Source organism: Ornithodoros turicata, chromosome 2 (genome assembly GCF_037126465.1).
Source record: "Ornithodoros turicata isolate Travis chromosome 2, ASM3712646v1, whole genome shotgun sequence".
Classification (NCBI taxonomy): Eukaryota; Metazoa; Arthropoda; class Arachnida; order Ixodida; family Argasidae; genus Ornithodoros; species Ornithodoros turicata.
In genome coordinates, this window is record NC_088202.1 from 145,820,849 (window position 1) to 145,840,653 (window position 19,805).

The 19,805-nt window shown below is 47.4% G+C and overlaps 1 protein-coding gene across 2 annotated transcripts in view; it reads right to left on the reverse strand.

Annotated features, from left to right (window-relative positions):
- Positions 1 to 19,805, reverse strand: part of LOC135386313 (centaurin-gamma-1A-like) — an 84,660-nt gene that overhangs the window by 11,709 nt on the left and 53,146 nt on the right. For both annotated transcript variants that reach the window (XM_064616153.1, XM_064616152.1), the window contains exons 5-12: positions 18,040 to 18,181; positions 17,791 to 17,925; positions 13,334 to 13,554; positions 10,820 to 11,032; positions 8,046 to 8,123; positions 6,177 to 6,281; positions 4,344 to 4,500; positions 417 to 524 (exon numbers count right to left, since the gene is read on the reverse strand). In XM_064616153.1, the coding sequence (XP_064472223.1) occupies positions 417 to 524; positions 4,344 to 4,500; positions 6,177 to 6,281; positions 8,046 to 8,123; positions 10,820 to 11,032; positions 13,334 to 13,554; positions 17,791 to 17,925; positions 18,040 to 18,181 (1,159 nt within the window). The remainder of the gene's footprint in view (positions 1 to 416; positions 525 to 4,343; positions 4,501 to 6,176; positions 6,282 to 8,045; positions 8,124 to 10,819; positions 11,033 to 13,333; positions 13,555 to 17,790; positions 17,926 to 18,039; positions 18,182 to 19,805) is intronic.

The window sequence follows — 19,805 nt, forward strand, 5'->3', positions numbered from 1 at the left end:
TAAATCTCTCTGGCACACCAAAACAGCGCGCTGCTGTCATACTTTTTGTGTGAATGCATATCCCAGGGCATCTTGTCTTCATTTCTACTCCTCTTGGCATACGTTTTTTTAGTTCTACCACGCTCCTTTAAATATTATTAACGTACACCAGGGTATGTTAACAACTAGGTGGTACCAGCAAAAGTACAGCAAGTAGGCAACATAAATGTGACATATGCTCCAAGCCGTTCCTAGGTTTTCAGGGCAGCAACCCAATGCAGTCACCTGTGGTACATGTCTGCAGCTTCGTATTCATTGAAACCACGAATTTATAAGCGTGTGACACTGTGCAGCACACTCCCAGTCAATAGTAGGCAATAGAAACGGTTCCAGTGCAACAGAGGATACCTGAACATAGCAACCTGAACAATGCATACCTGAACAAAGCAACTGTGCTGGATCGTCACCCGAGGTGGAAGGGCATCGCCTACCCTCCCTAGGATAGTCAACTTCTCTCTCACGAAACTTGCCATATACTGGTCCTGCTTCAATGACCAACAGGTGCACAAGCGCTTAGTGGCAGCAGGTGGTGGTTGTAGAATATGTAATCTCGTTCGTTATATCAAAATTTACACTTTAACGGCTCTGAGCCTGAAACACACAACAGACAGAGACAACACAAGCGTCAATGTGCCTATGAACATGAACAACTGAAGTCGTCGAAAATGAGCCTGCCAACGGTGGGAATCGAACCGCGCACCTCTCGACTGCCTGTCGAGTGCACTAACCAATTACGTTACGCTGGATATCTGTTGTTTTCCGACGGCTTACCAAGGGGCCTCGACAATGATGACACACACAATGATCGATCAATGGGACAAGCACTCACACCCTTTACATTCTCTCCCACATTTCTTCTCTCTCTCTCACACACACATACAACACCAGTACAAGGCAACAGCATCTGGTGAACATGACGGAAAGTAACGGTTCTGAGGCTGAAACAGACAATGGACAAATACCCAAGCAGCACAGCATCATGGTCCAATAATGGCCCAATGTTGGCAATAGAGGTCCATTATTGGTCCAATCTTGGACCAATGTTGGCAATAGAGGCCAATTATTGGCCCAATCTTGGACCAATCTTCGCAATATAGGCCCATTATTGGTCAAATCTTGGACCAATGTTGGGCCAGCATTGCCAATATTGGACCAATACTGGGCACAGATGTTGTGCTGCTTGGGTACAAGCATCAAGGTGCCTAAGAACGGGCTGTGGAGAGGTGTATGGTTCGATCCCACCCGCTTGGGGCGAATGTTGCGTGAGCTGTGCGCCCGAAGCAGCACCCCGATGTCGGGCCGACGTCGAACCGATGTGCTCCTGCCGACACCCCAGACATCGGCCCAACATATACTTAGCTACACCGCCAAGAGCTGGGCCGATGTCGCGTCAGGATATTGGGCCGACATCATTTCGACATGCTGCCGATTTGTGACCGACGTTGCGCCAACATAATTTTGTATTTTTATTCGTGCGTTGGCAATTAACTACAAAAACAACGTTAGACTGGTTATTTGCGAGGAAACAACGAATTTATTTCTGTCACTGCTTCGTACTCGTTTCATTTTCTGACGCTTTCCATTGTTGCTTGTACAGTCGACCCGCGTTTATCAGGACTTCATTTATCCGGATCCTGCCCTATCCGGACAAAAAAGCATGGGGGACGGATTTCTCCCCATGTATTCCGCCCTCGTTTATCCAGACTTCAGCTTCCGGACTCGGACAAGAATTCCATGGAACAGAAGTGACTAATACCCAACAATCGGCTTCAGTTTTCCGGTCATTGTCCAGGAAGGACACTTGGCCCACACCTGGTCAACCGAGGTCGCGAACCCTGGTCGTGGCCTCCTTTTTACTGACACAAAGAGGGTGTTGCTAGGAAGAATTTTCTCCCTTTCCCAATTTGCACGTTACACAAAAGTAATCCACTGAGCAGCCTGGTCATTTCAGACTGAGAAGGTCCGCAACGAGGACCCCTGCGCTGCAATCACAGATGACGACATCGTCAGTGTCGTCGCTTCCGAGAGTGTTTCAGAAGAATCTGATGATGAAAGCGGTGGATTCACCAGCTGTGACAGTAGAAAATGCGCGGGCGGCACTGAGAACAGCATTAGTATTTTTCGAGCAATAGAACAACATTTCGCAAGTTAATGCCATTAGCAAAGGTTTGCAAGAACTGGATGCGCGTATTAGAATGAAACAGATGACAATGGATAGTTTTCTGTGTAATGGTCAATAAGGATGTCGTTTTAGGATCACTCTGGATTATCGTGCTTCACTTATCCGGTTCCCCCGCTATCCGGACATTTTCACAGGAAAAGGAGCCGTCCGGATAAACTCGGGTCGAGTGTATTTCCCGTGGTGGGCAAATCGACTGGTGACTGTAGCACAAAGCCTAGGTATGTAATCGGTTTATCGGTGGACTATATGTGACACTCAGTCATTATTGTGTTTCAAAAGCACATACAGTCAAACCTCGCTTTACGAACGCCCTTCGTTTCTCAGAAAATCGTTCGTAAATCGAGGTATTCGTAAATCGAGGTCCGAGGTGTGCAGTGCACAAATACCTCACAAAACCACGGGAAATTGATTTGGATAAGTTTTATTTTTGAAAATACTGCGTAATTGTGCTTTTCACCATACTTTCTGCAGGGTCTATCCTGTTTAGAAGAGATGACAGAAGTCTGACACTTGGCTCATCCACCCGGTCCTCAAAGTACCGTATCGCGAGCGGATGAGACTGTTTCCAACGGCAAATATCACGCTTGTCACCGGCTGTCAGGACTGAACGCCTTCTCTTGGAATGGCAAGATGTTTCCATCTCGGAGACCTGGTCCAAACTCACAACCATTCGGCTGTAAACGCCCGAATTATTCTTTCAGGAAATGGTGAATCATGTTTGTGGAACGTAGTGGCGTTGGGACATTGTATGTTTGACCTTGGCAGCATGTGCAGAGGAACTTTCATTCTCCTCCGGTCCATTGGCCTGTCCTCTGTACGTTCATAACGCCCGTTCGTATATCGAGGTCAGAATGGTTTGGCTACTTTGGGTCCGTTCCCTAATAATCCGTTCATAGTTCGGATATCGAGGGTTCGTAGAACGAGGTCAAAATACACGGAAGAAGTTTGGTTCCCTGTGGAGTCGTTCGTAAGTTGAGGGAATTCGTATATCGAAGGTTCATAAAACGAGGTCCGACTGTAATCCCTTTCTTTGATTTCCAATGAAAGATGGTTGAAAGCTAGATATACCTAGTTTAAGGAACCCATCTCCAGTACCTTTCCTTTCTTTTTCTTAATAAACATATCCCCCACCCCCATCTCCAGTTCCCAAAAGCACTTTCTGGTAACCTTTCCATCCATCCCTAACCGCCAAACCGCACATGCACCAACCGATCAACTGCATGCCACAGAACTCACTAGAAAGCACTGTTTCCTAAGGAACCTCTCGGTTTTAATGTTGCATGCGCCAACATGAAATCGTGCACCGACAATCAAGTGCAGTGAAACCTCAACATGGCACGTGTTCACAGTTTCCATGGGAACAACAAAGGAAAAACGTATCAACCAGAAAAAAATTGTAATGTACGAAAGCACAACAACGAAGCCATTGCTGAAGAGGAGCAAAAAACGAATCATATCACGTAGAAAATCGTGTAACCCGAGATCACGTCAGCGAGGTTTCACTGCACACTAAGAACACACAGCAAGACAAGGTTAGTCAACATCCACTTCTTGTGCACACTGTTGGTTATTGAAAGCAAGAGACGAGCGTTCAAATCCATTTCACCGCTCTGTGCCAAAAACTGCTTAGCTAAGTGTATTCGTGTAACAAATACTACATCCTCCAAGACAAAGCTTTTTTTTTTTCAGATCATCACCATGGTGTGAATGTTAGTGATACATCTGATTGGACAGACAACAGAAATGGTAGCTCGATAAAAGTTCAAATCACCACCAAACTGCATCCCTTAGTAATGTTAGTCAGGTTAGGAAAGCGTTACAATATTCCATTTCCAACCACCTCTGGTCCTATACAATACGAGAAGAAGTTTGCCAAGGCTTAGACAGTGAGTGAATATGTGGATAAGAAAAAATCGAAACTACAAACACCCTCTGCTTCACTTCCCAGACTAACTTCTGACTGACTTCACCTCCCAGATGAAGAAACACCTTAATGAATGTGAAACATACTTTGAATAGTTCTTTTTTTAAATGGCATACGCAGTAAATGGCAAAAAAAGTAATAATAACGCACCGACAATCAGAAGCCCACCAAATTCAAACATGAAATGTCTTAGCATACCTCCGGCCAAGGAGAGTGTGCCGATATCAGTCGCCACATCGTTCACCAGTGTACTGTTTCCTGTCGCTGCCCGTGAGCCTCTGGGTTTCTGGCCCGGAATTTTCACGGTCGTGTGCATCAGGGGAATCTCTTTCCCATGAACGTCGTCCATGTAGTCCTGCATGTTTTTGAAGAAGCATGCCGATCACAGTTTATGGACAGCCTTCCAGGCTATTGACGGTTTCAGTTAGCTACATAATACAAAACAGCACGGATTGGCAAATCCATTCATGATGGCAATCATGGACATCGTTCACCATCACATCATGTGATGTTGGGTGATGAGCTGTGACGTGACGACGATGCTGAGTGAAGGGTTATGATGTGATGAGATGTTGAATGATGGACAATGATGTGGTGGGCAGCGATGCTGTGAGCACAGCGTGTGACGGGCCAGCTGGGCAATCTCGTTCGCATAAAGCGCGTTCGTATGTTCGAATAACCGGGAGTTTCCTACAGTGAAAACATACATGGCTTTGCCAGAAACCGAGCGTAAAATTCGAATTAAGTCGAGCCGGTTTACTACGACCTTCGATATAACGATAACTCCGATATTACGATCAAACTGTTGGTCTCCGTCAGCTCACCCATTCGAGTACTTGTAAATAAGATATCGATATAACGATCGCCGCGAAACCGCTCGCACGCATATAGCGATCACAATTCTCCCGGCGGCCGGTAAAAAGCGAAAATCGAAATGCAAGAGCACACCTTGTCACTGAAAACAAATCACACTGCCGTTTTCAAGAGCCTTAGCCTCCTTGAGCGTTAATCCTGGGCCGCACTTTTCCGACGATACTCTACGAGGAACGGCTTACAGCCGACTCGTGATGTGAAGTAAAAGAAGATAAGAGCACGCGGCGGCACGGTTACCGGGGCAACGACCGGGGTTTCCTGCGTCGCTCCGTCCGAAAATTTAACTTTACGAACCTATGCGTCCGTCGCTTTTCAAGGGGCTTGCGTCGGTTCGCTGACGGACGCATTGAAACGCAAAAGTGCGGACCAGGCTGTAAAGTGAGAACGTAGTGCGTTTATCCGCGCATGACTGACTGGATTAGATGCGAGTGTTGCAGGGCGCGCGACTACGAAAGGGTGGAAAAGGCTCGCGAGAAGTTGAGGAGGTTGTTCCCTCTCCTATCGTTCTGGCTCCTTTGTGAACGTACAGAATGAAAGTGTGAGCGGACGCGACAGACGCGAGCGACCAGGAGTTACGTACGCCTCCATGTGACGTCTTACGCTGTCAACTATACGGCGCCTTCTCCTTTCCACTGAGGCATGAGTGTCAACGGATTACCCGTAGACGGGGCACGTTCTAATGGACATAGCTGTTCCAATACTAAGAACGATGATGACTACGACAACGGGCGACAAGCAATGGACGGAGCCTCATGTAGTATCGTTATGCTGTCCTTGGAAAAGCTTTCGACACAAGACCAATCTACAGCTGGATAATACGCTTTCGTGCTTTCAACAGACGTACATGTCCAGCGGTAACTGTCCTACTTGTCCCGTTCTACATTGTTGACGTGATCCTAAAAGATCGTGTTTCGCGATCAGTTTCGCGAAAGATCGTGTAACGATATTCTGACATAACGATCGTATTTCAGGTTCCCGTCAATATCGTTATATACACAGCACCGACTGTAACTGTACGACATATAAAAACCACTGCCACCCATGCATCCTAGAAATGACAAAGTCATGGTGAAAAAAAAGGAAAAGGACTAGGTTGACGTGAAGTAAAAGCAGAAAGTAACAAATATTAAAACTGAAACATTCAAAACATTCACTTACGTGAAGGCTGGGGTGATAGGTTAGCCTTCCGTCACTCGTCAATGTAACATATTTTTTCTTCCACTCTTTGTTGAGTGCCTTGACACTCTTTTTGTACAAGTATCCCTGCAGAGAGAAAAAAAAGCAACGTATTGCGAGGCAGTAAAAAAATGCATGTTTCTCCTGGTGAGACTTTCCAGGTTAATCCAGTAACTATTGATGAACACAGCAATTATCTTGAGAAAGTCCAGATATTTGCATCTCTCACTAGGTGCAAGATTTTAAGTCGCCCTGCTTTTCCACAACTCAAAGATGAAATACCGAGAGAAACTATGAAATACCAAGACTGAAATTTTGTAGTTTAGAACACTGCCGTTGGATGGTTGTGTCATGTGTGTGTGTGTGTGTTATCCCTCCTGCGCCATGAATTTCGCAGAGCTCAACCGACTCACAGCGTGGACAAATGCATGCACAGCAAAAAAAAAAAAAAGTGTCATCTGAGGGCAAGAAGTAAGGTGTGTTTGAGGCTTTGTCATGAATCCTCAACCTTCTTTGTTCTTTTTCTTATTGCTGTTTCTGCAAGTTAAACATTTTTATTGCCACAGAGAGCACTGCAGCAGCTGTTTCTACTAACATTTAAAGGCAAGTGAAAAAATACACTTCTGGCAGAATGACAAAATGACCACCAAATCTGTCTTTATCTCCAGGGCCATTTCATCGCATTACATTGCCTCAATCACTTTTCTGAAAACAGCATTGGAGCGCCAAAGAGTAGATGTTATTGTGCCAAATTTTTATCCTTCATAATTAAAAAGTTCATCAGTGAAATCAAATTCAGACTACAAAGTGGCCCATTTGGCCTAAAATATTCATGTATTATATATGTCCTATGTATTATATATCCCCATTTATTCTTATCGAAACAAAAGTAATTTCCCTATTTTAAAAAATTCTGTCCCTACTCAGCACAGCCACCCTGCTTTTAAATGTTATTTCATGATCTGAGTTTGAGTGAATACTGTCGTTTTTTTTAGTGAATATGCTCGTTTAGATGTACTGCATAGTGTGCAGCTTCTTTTCTGTATTGCATCATGCAATTCTCATCAACCCACTCGTTCAAAGCTGCTTGAGCTAGTTTATATATCCAGAAAGCTCCGAGAACTGTTAAGTAACTCAAACAAACAGGCTGTGAATCTTCTCCAGTTACTACCTTCAATGTGTATGTTGTTTTATTTGTTAACTGTTAATGCATCATATTTTTCCACCAGTTATAGGTGTTTGTTGTACCAAATCAGAACAGCACCAAAGACTTTGTCATTTTAGCACGAGCACTGTTGAGTCTGTTCTCATTCCGTGCAGGCGATCGTCATCAGTGTGGTGAGCGGAGGGAGACTTGAGGCTAAAGACAGCTTGGAAGGTTTTGAACATATTTTTGTGTGGCTTTGTGGCACCGAAACTACTGCTCCCTATGATGAAATCACATGACGTCTCAGCAGTGCAGTCGTGATGAAATGAAGTAAAACCTCAAATCTGATTTTCGTGGTAATGCAAACAAATCCGAAAAATTGTATCATGCAAGGGAACACTACAAAAAAAGCACCAATGACTGTTGATGAATGAGAAAAAAAAAATAGTGGAAAATCGTGTTGCCTGAGATAGTCTTATCCCAATCCGTTACAGACGAGATGGTTATAACTGATATCGTTATAACCGAGATCGTTATAACCGAGATCGTTACAACGGATATCGTTATAACCGAGATTGTACAGTCGGGTCTTACTGTAATATAAAACTGCGCGTGTAATGGCAGCTATGAACAACTTTCGGACCTTGCGCGCAATCAGCACGATCTGCAGAGCCTCATTTCAAATATCCCTGCAGCACACTGACCTGCCTGATAGGAATGACACGTCCGCTACCCATTTCTCCATTTCGCAACTTCTTATCTTCATCTGCCTTCTTGAGTGGCTGAAATAATATAAAAAAATACGTCACACGCTGGTCATACACCATTGCGGACAATCTGGTGCTTATCACTTTTGTCAGAACGTAGCTTATCTCGCTCTAATCAGAGGGAAGAAAACGAAGTCATGTCTATTCACCAAGTCAGGCTAGTTTGATTTGCGAAAGTCTCCAATCGCTCCGATTTCTTATTCATAATCACCAAATCAAAGCGTTATTGCTATCGCGTTTTCCCCTCTCACGGCGCACAGCCCGCGAGGTGTCAAGGTCAGCGAAAACGAAACGAGAAAAGCTTTTTACAGCGTATGAGAAAGCTTTTCGGAAGGTCACGGTGTCGTGGTCCAGAATATTTTGTTTGGCGCTCCACTGGTTGGCGCAGCAGCTAATCGAGAGCAGATGCGTTAGCATTGAGCCGACGGTACCACTATCCACCCCTAACTATCACTAACTGTTACTAACTGCACAGCCACAACAGCGGCGCATGACTTCTTCCGCGCCGGCGGCGTAATTCGAAACGCTGCTTTCACTCTTCCTCCGTCTCGTTCACACGCTTTCGACACCGCGCATCGGCATCCGCTGCGTGACGTTGCTTGCGTTGTTCCTGGGTCTCGGCAGCTCGTCGCCTTCACTCAGAATCATTCTTCTTTCGGCGCCTGCTTGGCCCGGCACTCGTACTCGGTTCACACTCCATTATGTACCTGAATTCATACCATACACGCCTTGAGCAACCACAAGTTCAGACTCGCCCGCGTATCTGGCGGGCCGCCAAGACCGCTTCCGCAGACGTGCTCCTCTCCGTGACGTCGCCCGCCGCGGCGGGCGTACATTGGCTTCCGCTCCAACTCTTCCCCTACTTTCCCTTACTCTCAACTGCCCTCCTCCTCTCTCACGCGGCGTACTGGCCTCTTCATGTTTTGACCACAGATCGACACAGACACTTTTCCTTGAAACGCAGCTTCTAATGCTGACACATTAAAAGGAAAACGAAAGAAAACAGCAGCCGTGCGGGATGCGAGCGCCGTCAGTATAAGCGTATCAGACGCTATGGGGCGACCACGAAGACGAAGAGTGCGTACACCCTAAAAAGACCTTCACCGCATAGCAGGCTCCTAGCCAACCATAATCCCGGATGACAAGGTTCATCCCCTTGATTTGATGAAAACGGGGGGGCGGAGGGGGGGCGTCCGCCATTTTTGTGGCAATTATGAGCTGCATATAGTGCCACAAAAATGGCGTACGCCCCCAGTTTTCAGCAAATCAGGGGAAAGAACGATGTCACTCGGGATAATGGTTGGCTAGGAGCGTGCTGTTGTGGGAGTTCAGGGCTCGGCGCACGGCTGGAGCACGCGAACAGCCTAGCAGATCGACCAAAGAAACAGCCCAACGCGCATTGGCAAAGCGGTTGCGATGAGACGAAGTCGAGAAGATCCGAGAGTTAGGGAACGCGAGGCAGAGGCCAAGAGACTCGCAATATAGTACGTACATCGACTCTGTCCTCACCAAGAACATTCCCACCCAGTCTCAGTGCCTCGCCTTCCCAACGTACTTTACTGATCGCAATGGTGTATTTTGTGTAGATCAGAAGATATTCACGATAATGGTTCCGAAAACATAAGCCAATCACGCCGTTCCTTTCAAGTGGCTGGGAGCGAAGTCAAATGAGCGCCGGGAGCACGCTCCTTTTTACCAAACGGTGTCACTCCGGAGCGTGCATGGCGCTCTCGGTGAACTCTCGCGCTCCAGCTTGCGGGGTCGGAGCGCGTAAGCGCTGCTCCTGCTCCATGACGTATAGAGGAAAGGGCGGCCCGAAAACGAATAAGCGGCCTTGAAAACTTCGCCTGGGCGCGTAGAAGTACCGGAGTATGAGGAACGGAGTACACTGAGCGCGTTGGGTATATAGGGCTGCGCACGGCGTTCGTAGAATCCCCCCCGGTGTACTGAAACTCGCAGTTCTCTCTTTCTCATGACAATAAGCGCAAAAGATGGAGCGCGTGCGCGATTTGTCGATATCGCCTAGTCTCCCCAATTCTAGCCCTAGAGCGTTACGACAAAGTAAGCTGTCAAACCAAACGCTAAGAACTTGATATTGGTCACTTCAAAGGCGACTGGCATGTCGTTGTTTTCATAACGGTTACCGGAACACCTTCCGATCCACTCGAACTCCCTTACCCAGTACACCATTCATATCCCTGGGACATGTCTACAAGGTCGCGAACGTCCTGAATATCTGGACATCCATGGGATATATGTGGGATGTCCCGGAACGCCATTGGCGTTTCGGTCTTCATCGACGGAAAAGAAAGGAAGAACGAACGAACGGGGATACCTGGACATCCATGGGATATACGTGGGATGTCCCGGAATGCCGTTAGCGTTTCGGTCTTCATTGAGGGGAAGAAAGGACGAACGAGGAAGCTACGGATATACAACGTCGGATACTTCGCAGATGTTAGTACCTATAGTTGATGTCACATTTCCTGTGACTGCTTTAATTATTTATTCAGAATCAAGTTACGCGAGTGCTGCGTGCCAGCAAGAACGTGACTGCCTCGCACAAAGAATCGCGGATCACTCTCGCGCCCAGCTGCACCAATATCCCCTATACGAGCCCATCCACAGCCCGTGGGGAGCGGTTTTGTAACTCCATAAAAGCGGGAACTTATACGACCAGGAAGGAGGACCGTAAAACTGCTGCTGTTTACCGTGAAAAGGTTGGACCTCCGTCGCGTCTTCCTCGCCGTCGTCGGCGTCGAGCAAGGGGTGGTGAATTCTCGGGGAGGTTGCTCTTTGGACGGTGGTACAGGGGCCGACTCCGGTGGTCCGCCCACGCAGCGCTCGGCCTTCTCGTACTTCTGGATCTCTCGCTGCACCGACGTTGAGGAGATGCAGTCACGGATTTCGCGATAGTGGCCACCCTGTTATTAAAGGGACTATGAAATTTCCTGTACACCCCCTTTTTTTCTTTGTTATTTCCTTGTTTTCTTTTTTCTTTTGCCCAAAACGGTTCTTTCAGTCAGGAATCTCGTACACCAGAAATTTTTCCCAGTTGTGTGCCGTTCTGTTAAAGGGACGGTCGTATATCTCTTCCAGTCGATTTCAAACCTATAGTGTCATCGGTGGCGGATCCAAGGGGGGGAGGAGCAGTCGGGCGATCGCCCCCCCCCCAAAAAAAACGTCAGCTTATTTATTGGAGTTCCTTCTCTCCCCTCCCCCGCTACGCGCTCCGACAAAGAAACCTCCCCAAACCGAGGGTCCGAATCCGCCTCTGAGTGTCATTCGATTCCCCGTTGACCACTGACCACGGCATCGAAAATCCGACGCGAAATGGTGGAGTAGTTAGGCTTCTATTCATGGAATACATAAGAGCAGGTGCCGGACGTTGAGAGTATGCTGGAATAGACCTCTCCCTGTTTGTAAACAAATGACGTCATAGTGTTCCGCAGCGCCATCAATTTGGTAGAGTTGAACTACGCTCGAAGCTGGGGGGGGGGGGGGGGGGAGAACAAGGTCGCGCCCGAAAGCCACAGTCTTTAGGGGATTACGATGGTCCCTGAAAGGGACGCGACCTTCGGCCCTACTTTTCTTTCAATAGAAGGCAGCGAACGAGTGTCCATTCGTGGAAGCCAGCCCTCCCCCTTCAGATTGGTTTCGGTTTCAGTCTGTCTACGAACGTCATGATGACGTTTCTGTGATAGAGGTCTATTCCCGCTCCTGAAAATGGGGTATATGTAGTTCGCACATTAATAGGAGTGGGGCATACGAGAACATGGCGGACGATGAAGCAGAATAGTGTCTTACGCATTTACTTTAAAAGTATGCAAATGTGCTCTAAGCAACGTCGGCTCCGACGAGTATTTTCCAAACATCTTCCGTCTAGGAGCAACAGTTTGAAGCGCGCGAGCGCGCGCTACTTTGCGTCTCGGAGGGATCATGTGTGCCCGTCTAAACCAATCACGGGCGTCTTTCTATTTGTGGGCGGAGCTAACACGTCCCGAAGTACAGGTGGTCAATGGGGAATTTGGTTCGAAGTTGGTTTTATACACGGCTCGCCTTTTCCTGAGTTGTCGGTACGGGTGTACCACGCGGGGAACAGTGATTTCACGGGTGACGTAGCCGGGCCCTATTGTCAAGTTTCTCCGCACTACCCTCCTACCGACGCTCGCTACGGCGCGGAGCCGCACCCTTTGCCACTGTTTAAATTCTCTTGGATAAAAACCGCCCAAGATCATTCCGTAATGAGCGCAGAAACATCTATTTTAACAATTAGAAACAAGAATCGTTTCATAGTCCCTTTAAGAGCGACACTGCTAGGTAACGCACATCAACATGGACGCAGCAAACGTAAGAAAAAAAAAATACGTAACACAGTGCCTGGAAAGGCATGTTAGTTTGCATGTTCATCATTTCACTGTACTGGTAAAATAAAACAGCTCGATGTAACATAAGACACACGAGTGAACACGAATAACAGACAGACAGACACGACAGACAGGCAGACACAACAGACACGAATAACAGAAACACGAATAAACGCCAGGCAAAATGACACCCCTTTAGCTCACCTAAATGGGGGGACCCCGAAATACACCATTAAGAATAAACGTTTAAGAATAAAACATTCAAGAATAATCTGCTTAAAAAATACACGGTTAAAAATATATCTCCTAAAATAAACCGCTTACTATCCCCGCTTAGAGATCGCCGTTTAATAAACCACCATTAAAAATAAACTGTTTCAAAATCCCCTCACCATCTAGCACGGAGGCGGACTGATTGCAATTTACGCTGGGTTATATCATGTTATGTTAGGTTAGTTTAGTTTGGTTTCGGCTAGTTTTGGATAGTTTAGGCTAGTTTGGCCATGCGAGGTTAGTTTAAGCCCCTTGCTTGCAGTTCACCTTGATTTGAGCCATACCACATGACTCCAGCAACTGTAGAGTGGATTTGGGGGGATTCTGAAACGATTTATTTTGAACGATATATTCTTAACCATGGATTCCTTATCATTTTTATTTAAACGGGGATATTTCGGCAATTATTTTTGTGCGTTGATTTTTAAGCGTATATTCTGGAACATATATTTTTAACAGTGGGTATACTTATGCGTTTATTTTTGAAATATTATTTTTAATGGTTTCAAAAGAAATACACCCATCTAAATTTCGCAGAGAATTTCCCATCTAAAAAAGAAAAAAGAAAGAAAGATCAGGCCTCACCTTGAGCGCGGCGTTCGTGCTCGCACCACCGTGCAAGGAGTTGTAGCTGTTGATGAGCGCCGCCGTAGCCGAGGCTGGTTGCGAGGCGGGCTCGCGAGGGAAACCATTGGGCACAAAGTAATTTGAGGTACGTAGCGCCGAGTGACCGACGGGTGTGCTGGGTCTCGAGTTGTTGGGGGTTAACGCCGCTGCCATCCGCTGCTGAACTATCTTCTGGCACGCTGGAACGCCAAGAGATACGAAGTGTCCAAGAGCAGTAACGCCACATTACTGACGCGGAGTGCATATAGAGTTTATAGACAAGTAACTTTTATATACAGTGAACCCCCGTTAATATGACCCCCGATAATCTGACATACGCGCTTTACGACCATACTCCTGGGGAACAATGCAGTGAAGCCTCTGCAAACATCCCCCGTTAATATGACAGTTCCGCATTATGACCAAAATTTTCGGGAACGTCCATGGTCATAATAACGAGGGTCCACTGTACTCGTGAACTGGCGTCACGGGCACCAGCTTTGAAAATGCGCGGCGTCATACAGGTTAGTCGTAACTTGATCTCTGTTTTCGTACCCTGCGCGTGCTACTGAGAGGACGAACGTCGAAAATATGCTTTCTTAGGATGCTCACAGTCACGGTGCGAGATATCTGAGCCCGATTCGTGGACAATTATTCAGAATCGAATTTTATAGCCAGCACTTTCGGTTTCCTGGCGTCACTGCCAGTAAAGTCCTGCCCCTCTAACGGCAAATTCGTGTGGTCATTCGGGTGTTGTCACATGCGCACTGCAAGGGTGGCGAGGGCTCGCATTGGCCCGCACGTCGAAGTTCACGTGGGTTAGCAGACGACGAAACTCGAAGACGAGCGACCGCGATGCCCCAACGTGATCCAAGCGGCTAAAAATAAAAACCTGGCACGCATATTCGGGTGGTAACGGTCACGTGATCCAATGCGGGCGTGGACCAAGCAATTTCTGACCGCGAGGTTCGTGTTGCGATGAAATGACCACCCGGCCGAATTCGCCACAAGCAATATAGTCACCGTTTCGACATAAAACATTCTCACTACGTGTCATCGTATATCTCTGTGTCTCGTATCGCGTCTGTCGGCAAGAGTTCACCACCCTCCACGTTTCGCAGGAGCCGTTTATAGAGAGAGTTTGGCCATTAGGAGGAGCCTAACTTGAACCGCGTCATGCGACGTCACGGCTGAACGACCTCCCTCTCCGCGCTCTCTTGTTGTCCAGTCGTCAACCTGTCCCCGACGCCATGTTGATGCAAAGCGTTGGTCACGATGCAAGATGTAAGGCACGTGCGTACCAAGCCCTTCGAGACCCCTTCGTCCTTGAATGCTTTCAGTCAGAGCCGTTTATAGGGAGAGTTTGGCCATTCTTTGATCTTTTGCCGCCTCGTGGGTGGAGCCTATTTTGACGTCAGAGTCGTCGTTGCGCCGCCCAAAAAGCATGAATCCAAGTAGAATCCGCTTATCAGCCATCTGGTGCGCGCCATACTGATGCTGTCCGTCAGCTTTGTTGTCGCAATGAATGCAATCTACAGGAATAGCCGGCTTATGACCCACAGCCGCCTCTGATAAGGGGGGCTTTGTTGCCAAACTGAAAGAGTTCAAAGACGAAGGGCTTTCGAAGGACAATGTACGCACGTGTCTTTCCGCCTTCCATCGTAAACAACGATCAGCATCAATATGGCGTCGGCGACCGGCTGGCAACGGGACAACAATAGAGCACGGAGAGGGAGGTGGCTTAGCCGTGACGTCGCATGACGCGCTTTAAGTTAGGCTCCTCCTAATGGCCAAACTCTCTCTATAAACGGCTCTGCTTTCAGTTTGGTAACAAAGCCCCCATTTGATAAGCTGGCGACCTTAGTGGATAACATTGAGCGCGACAAAAGTATACATGCCGACCAGCCGGCGAACTGCATCAAGATGGCGCCCACCTGCTGGCTGATAAGCGGACTTCGCTTGGATTCAGGCATTCTGGGCGGTGCAACACCGACTCTGACGTCAAAACGGGCTCCGCCCGTGAAGCGGCAAAAAGATCGAAAGATGGCCGAACTCTCTCTATATACGGCTCGGGCTTCGCCGTCGTCACTTGATCATAGTCCGACAGGACAGAGCAAGAGAGAAACTGATGTTCTGAGGCTGGAACAACATAGAAGGGACAGATACAAACAAAGCCTCAAGTTGCTTAAGAAATCAACGATGAAAGATGAAAGTCACTGAAAAGGTTAGCCAGCTGTAGGGATCGAACCCACATCTTCTGGATTGGACAGGACAGAGCGAAGCGACGGCAGGTCATTTGATACGTCCGCACCACCTTATTTGTCGACGCTTCGCACGGCTTCATGTCTCTGACTAACCTGCCCCGGACAGCCAACCAATGCTTCTTGCATTCGTCGAGTGATCAGAGGAAACGTCGTTACTTCAGCGGCGGCGAAAGACAATCGTATATTTACAACATAACTGGGGTCACAGAACACACTGTTCTGAAGTTGGCACTTTTTCAATGCGTCCTCCGGAATGCGCGGTCATCGTTTTTTATCTCTGTCATGCATCTGTCGTGTTTCGTGCAGGCTCTGATGATCGTTTAATGCTTCGAACGACAATCTCAATGGTATAGACGCCTTGTTGAGAGATGCAGCGCAGCGCGTTGTGGTCCAGGCTACCGCGGGCCGTCGCCAGGAGTACAGAGACGTGCTCTGCTAGTTGGACGCCGCGCCGCCACGCTTCGATGCATAGTGAACGACGACCGTCGGCACGGCGACGCGTTCCACCTCTCTCCGTCGGACTGTAAGCTAGCCTTACCGCATCTCCTAGCACTAATTCTCTCCAGCGTAAGGAAAATGAGCTTCTACTGATAAGATTCGTCCGCCATTCAAAGACAGGTATACATAAATAGTGATAACTGCTGCCCTCGAAGAAGGCGAGTCCATACAGCTCTCTGCTAGTTCCTGATTTACAGTGAACCCTCGTTATTATGACCATGGTCGTTGCCGAAAATTTTGGTCATAACGCGGAATTGTCATATTAACGGGGGGGGATTTGCAGAGGTTTCACTGCATTGTTCCACAGGAGTATGGTCGTAAAGCGCGTGTGTCATATTGTCTGGGGTCATATTAACCAGGGTTCACTGTATGTTCACTATATATATATATATATATATATATATATATATATATACAGTGAACCCTCGTTATTATGACCATGGTCGTTGCCGCAAATTTTGGTCATGACGCGAAATTGTCATATTAACGGGGGTGGGGATTTGCAGAGGTTTCACTGCATTGTTCCCCAGGAGTATGGTCGTAAAGCGCGTATGTCGGATTACCGGGAGTCATATTAACGAGGGTTCACTGTATATTAATTTCGTCACCGATTATCCCCTCCCGTCTTCCATAGTTCCCGAAGACGAAATCCGTCATTGGGCTTCAAATTACGATAGGCTGCGCTATACAGTCAACCCTCGATTTATGAACCTTCGATTTATGAATTCCCTCGTTTTATGAACACTAGCACGAGGAACCAAACTTTTTACATGCATTTTTCCCTCGTTTTATGAACCTCGATATTCGAATAATGAATGGAATTTCTGGGAACCAACTAGGCGTTGCCCAGCGTTTTTGACCTCAATTTATGAACGGATCGTTCCGAGGCCAACAAAAACCTTCAAAGGGATTATTCGTGGTCTTATGAATGACGCCTGAACAGACAAAACGTTTTCGAGGTATTGCACCCTCGGTTCTTAACCCCTCGAAATCCGAACAACAAACGGGTTTTTGCAGAAGTGTTCCTGACCTCAATTGACACAGCGGAAGGCATGGTCCAAAGCAAAATTAAACAATTTAGTATCGCATAATAAACAGAGCGTGAATGCGCTAACATCTGTGTTTTGTGAGCCTGATACAGAAGAAGGCATGGTCCGAAGCAAAATTAAACAATTTAGTATCGCATAATAAACAGAGCGTGAATGCGCTAACATCTGTGTTTTGTGAGCCTGATACAGAAGAAGGCATGGTCCGAAGCAAAATTAAACTATTTAGTATCGCATAATAAACAGAGCGTGAATGCGCTAACATCTGTGTTTTGTGAGCCTGATACAGAAGAAGGCATGGTCCAAAGCAAAATTAAACTATTTAGTATCGCATAATAAACAGAGCGTGAATGCGCTAACATCTGTGTTTTGTGAGCCTGATACAGAAGAAGGCATGGTCCGAAGCAAAATTACACAATATATTGCATTATAAACACAATATCAACTCGGAAATACTGTTTCATTTACTCGATAGTACTCACTTAACGGAATTTTCGATTTATGAATCCCTCGATTTATGAACGATTTTTCGGGGAACCGACGGTGTTCGTAAGTCGAGGGTTGACTGTAGTTACTCGCCGGTACAAGAAAAAAGACACAACGTCCGTTCAGTGAAAGACACACGTACCTTCTTGGAAGACCCTCTCAACGTTGAGCCCATACGTCGCGCAGGTCTCGTAGTAGGAACATCGTTTCAGGTCAGCTGCCAGCTTTCTTGCCCTCGAGTCGTCTATCAACCGGGGATTGCTTTCGCTTATCGCGTCTGCAATGCGAGCACAAATGTGGACCGTTTGTGGTGGCTTCTCTCTTTTTAGGGGACTTTAAGGAGAGATTATAGCAAAGACAAGTTGGCTTAAACCTTTGTAGGAGTGCTGACCTTGTGTGCCGACCAATATGAGCGGTACGTCGAGTGTGCTGCGGAAATGGGTCATCCGCGTGAAGTAACCGTAGACGGAAGCGAAGGAGGCTTCATTCTCGAGGCTGAAGACGAAGATCACAGCATCCACCCAGCAGCTGAACTGGAAGTACACAGAGGAGAAATCACGGCTAAGAAAACTGTTCCTGCTAAAACGACGGTCGAAAACAAAACGACATTTTAGCGAACGAAGTATCAACCTGTGATAGGTTAATACTTCCCAAGCAGCACAACATCTTGATCCAATATTGGTCCAATGTTGGCAATAGAGGCCCATTATTGGTCCGATCTTGAACCAATGTTTGCAATAGAGGCCCATTATTGGTCCAATCTTGGACCAATGTTTGCAATAGAGGCCCATTATTGGTCCGATCTTGGACCAATGTTGGCAATACAGGCCCGTTATTGGTCCAATCTTGAAGCAATGTTGGGCCAGTATTGCCAATATTGGACCAATATTGGGCACAGATGTTGTGCTGCTTGGCTTTTTGCGTATTAGCACCGCGATGCAATTGGGGCTGAGAGTCGCACGGCCATGGACAGATGGAGAGACGACAGCAGGGAGACAGCGACATGAAGGATGCGTCCTGGGACGACTTCAGCTAGAACTGTTCCGATGTCCTTTAGCAAGGTCAGCTGGAAAGCTACGCCAGGACCCATACTGCACCGGCCATGTCATAATCTGCAGCTCCTACTAGAACTCCGTTAGCACAATCCGCTAGGGGCGCTACACACATCCAGCCCACTGGTTCTTCATCGGGGGTAGACAGCGCCAACGCCACCCGGATACGGAAGCTCTGCTTAATTTCTCCTCTCAATCCTTCGCCACGTGGGCATATAAAGTCGGGATGTCACCTGCTCGAGCCAATCGCAACAGCTGAACGATTTCAACAGAGGCTCGCTGTGGCTACAATTGGCTACTCATGCGGCTGTTAGCCACGGCCCATATAGTCACGGTTATGCTGGACAGACTCCATTGGCAGAGATGGGTCCAGAGGCGGATCTAGGATTTTTCTGGGGGGGGGGGGGGGGGGGGGGGGGGGGGGGTTGGACAGCATCCTACTACACCGCCTAAGGTCAACTGAATATCTATGTAATGATATAAATAGAGGCTGGTCAGGACATCCGGACGCCATCCCCTATAGATCCGCTTCTAGTGGGGTTGCTTTGTCGCTCAAAATTATAAATCGCGATTTCCGAACCAGTTTGCTGAACCCTCGTGGCCAAAGCAAACGGGCCAAGGCAAGCAAACGGGCCAGCAAAAGCTCTCGGCACAGCGTACAATGATGATGATGATGATGTTGATTGACACGAATGATAACATAAATACTCATGTACGGTGGAGTACAATATATTATTATAACAATGTAAAAAGAAACAATTTAGCTTATGTCCAGCACCTACGCTAAGCTGAAGATTGCTTCATGGTCTGGCAACACACGAAATGGGGACACGCGCGCGTGCGGCTGACCAGCTGGAATTGGGGCCGCAAACTCGAACAGTCGTCTGCTCCGAAAACCGTCTGCTCAGCGATCAATGGCAGACGGCGCCGGAACATACTTAGGTTAAAATCCCCCTGTGTTTGCGTCACTCCGTGTTTGTGGCACGTGCGCCAAAGTGGGACAAGAATCACGTCGTCTGCTTTGGTTTCTGCGAGCGATAAACGGCGGGGGCACATTGTTTGCAGACGAATCGTCTGAAATAACGAGACGCGGCGCCAACTGCTG